At 31.7% G+C, this 2500-nt stretch overlaps 1 protein-coding gene across 1 annotated transcript in view; it reads right to left on the bottom strand.

Annotated features, from left to right (window-relative positions):
* The window catches only part of tmem266 (transmembrane protein 266), a 76086-nt gene that overhangs the window by 18862 nt on the left and 54724 nt on the right, over positions 1 to 2500 (bottom strand). Inside the window, 3 exon segments of the mRNA XM_062963011.1 lie at positions 370 to 485; positions 2243 to 2381; positions 2466 to 2500. The exon segment at positions 2466 to 2500 is cut by the window's right edge and continues 22 nt beyond it. Of these exon segments, the coding sequence (XP_062819081.1) occupies positions 370 to 485; positions 2243 to 2381; positions 2466 to 2500 (290 nt within the window).

The following is a 2500-nucleotide window of genomic DNA, read 5'->3' as shown; positions in this document are numbered from 1 at the left end:
ATGGTTTACACCAGGAAATATAATCCGATAATGGGACACACTTTACAAATGTCCATGGGAGTTGCAGTCCAAAACACAATGGTTTACACCAGGAAATATAATCCGATAATGGGACACACTTTACAAATGTCCATGGGAGTTGCAGTCCAAAACACAATGGTTTACACCAGGAAATATAATCCGATAATGGGACACACTTTACAAATGTCCATGGGAGTTGCAGTCCAAAACTGCTTAAGCGGCTGAGGGGCAAAAGGAAGGGGCCTGAGGCTGTTAGGAATGGTGGGAGTTGCAGTCCAAAAACACCCAGACGGCCCAACTTTGCTGCTCCAGAAGCATTTATTTGGAATATATATCTATATATCTTACCCCTTGTTCTTGGCAGATCTGGGTGAGTCTCTCCAGCTGTTCGTCCTGAATCACCTTGGCCTTCTCGTACTGTTGGATCACCATCTCCATTTCCACTTTCACGGGCAAAACATATGCTGGAAAAGCACAAAAAGTGAAATTATCTTGCAGAGGAGGAAAAATGCAACCAAAATGGCCAATGCAAACCTAAGCAGGTGAACCCAATCCAAATCACAGGCATCTCATCAAAAGAACTTGGAACAGCTGGGTTATTTTGGGGGCTACAACTCTCATATAATATTATAATATAATATAATATAATATAATACAATGCAATACAATACAATACAATACAATACTATACTATAATAATATAATATAATATAATATAATATAATATAATATAATATAATATAATATAATATAATATTGGGGAGAGAGCAGGCCTATAACTCTCAGCTCCCATCTGCACTGCCATATAATATAATATAATATAATATAATATAATATAATATAATATAATATAATATAATATAATATAATATTGGGGAGAGAACGGGACTATAACTCTCAGGTCCCATCTGCATTGCCATATAATATAATATAATATAATATAATATAATATAATATAATATAATATAATATAATATAATATAATATAATATAATATAATATAAGTCCCATCTGCACTGCCATATAATATAATAATATAATATGATATAATATGATATAATATAATATAATATAATATAATATAATATAATATAATATTGCGGAGGGGGGACTACAATTCTCAGGTCTCATCTATAATATAATATTGGGGAGAACTATAACTCTCAGGTCCCATCTGCATTGCCATATAATATAATAATATAATATAATATAATATAATATAATATAATATAATATAATATAATATAATATAATATTGGGGAGGAGGGACTATAACTCTCAGCTCCCATCTGCACTGCCATATAATATAATATAATATAATATAATATAATATAATATAATATAATATAATATAATATAATATAATATAATATAATATAATATTGGGGAGGGGGGACTACAACTCTCAGGTATCATCTTCACTGCCATATAATATAATATAATATAATATAATATAATATAATATAATATAATATAATATAATATAATATAATATAATATAATATAATATAATATTAGGGAGTGGGGAGACTATAACTCTCAGTTCCCATCTAAACTGCCATATAATATAATATAATATAATATAATATAATATAATATAATATAATATAATATAAGTCCCATCTGCACTGCCATATAATATAATAATATAATATAATATAATATTGGGGAGGAGGGAACTATAACTCTCAGTTCCCATCTGCACTGCCATATAATATAATATAATAGAATAGAATAGAATAGAATAGAATAGAATATAATATAAATATTGGGGAGGAGGGGACTACAACTCTCAAGTCCCATCTAAACTGCCATATAATATAATAATATGATATGATATGATATAATATAATATATTATTGGGGAGGGGGGACTACAACTCTCAGGTCCCATCTACATTGCCATATAATATAATATAATATAATATAATATAATATAATATAATATAATATAATATAATATAATATAATATAATATAATATAATATAATATATAAAATCCAGTCTAGACTCACACAAACCAGCTCAAAGCAGATAATGTGGATTACCTGCTTTGATAATCTGGATTATATGGCAGTATAGACGGACCCTAAGAAGTGCATGGTCCAATTTTGCTTCTGCTTCTAACACTCCCCGGCTTCTTGGACGAATGGGGTTGGACACAAGGTCTCCTCCAACTCCGTGATTCTGTATACAATGGCTAAAAGTGAGTGCTGTCTTACCGTCGATAATTCTCTTGACTCTCCAAATCCTGAGCGTGATGATGAGGCTGATGGCATCCCAGGGGCTGCTGGGTCCGTTTGCCACCGTCGAAGCCACCATCGGAGCCAAGGAGAGGATGATCACGGCACCATCGAAAACCTGACGAGAGAGACAAGGACGAGAAGGAATGCAACCGTGCCGACAGAGGATCAGGAACGAATACGATTCATACTTCTGACTCACCTCTATCTTGTTTTCAATGTAGTCCCATATACCGA

The sequence above is a fragment of the Anolis carolinensis genome, unplaced genomic scaffold (assembly GCF_035594765.1).
Source record: "Anolis carolinensis isolate JA03-04 unplaced genomic scaffold, rAnoCar3.1.pri scaffold_11, whole genome shotgun sequence".
Lineage (NCBI taxonomy): Eukaryota > Metazoa > Chordata > Lepidosauria > Squamata > Dactyloidae > Anolis > Anolis carolinensis.
This window is presented reverse-complemented; position numbering and strand designations above follow the sequence as displayed.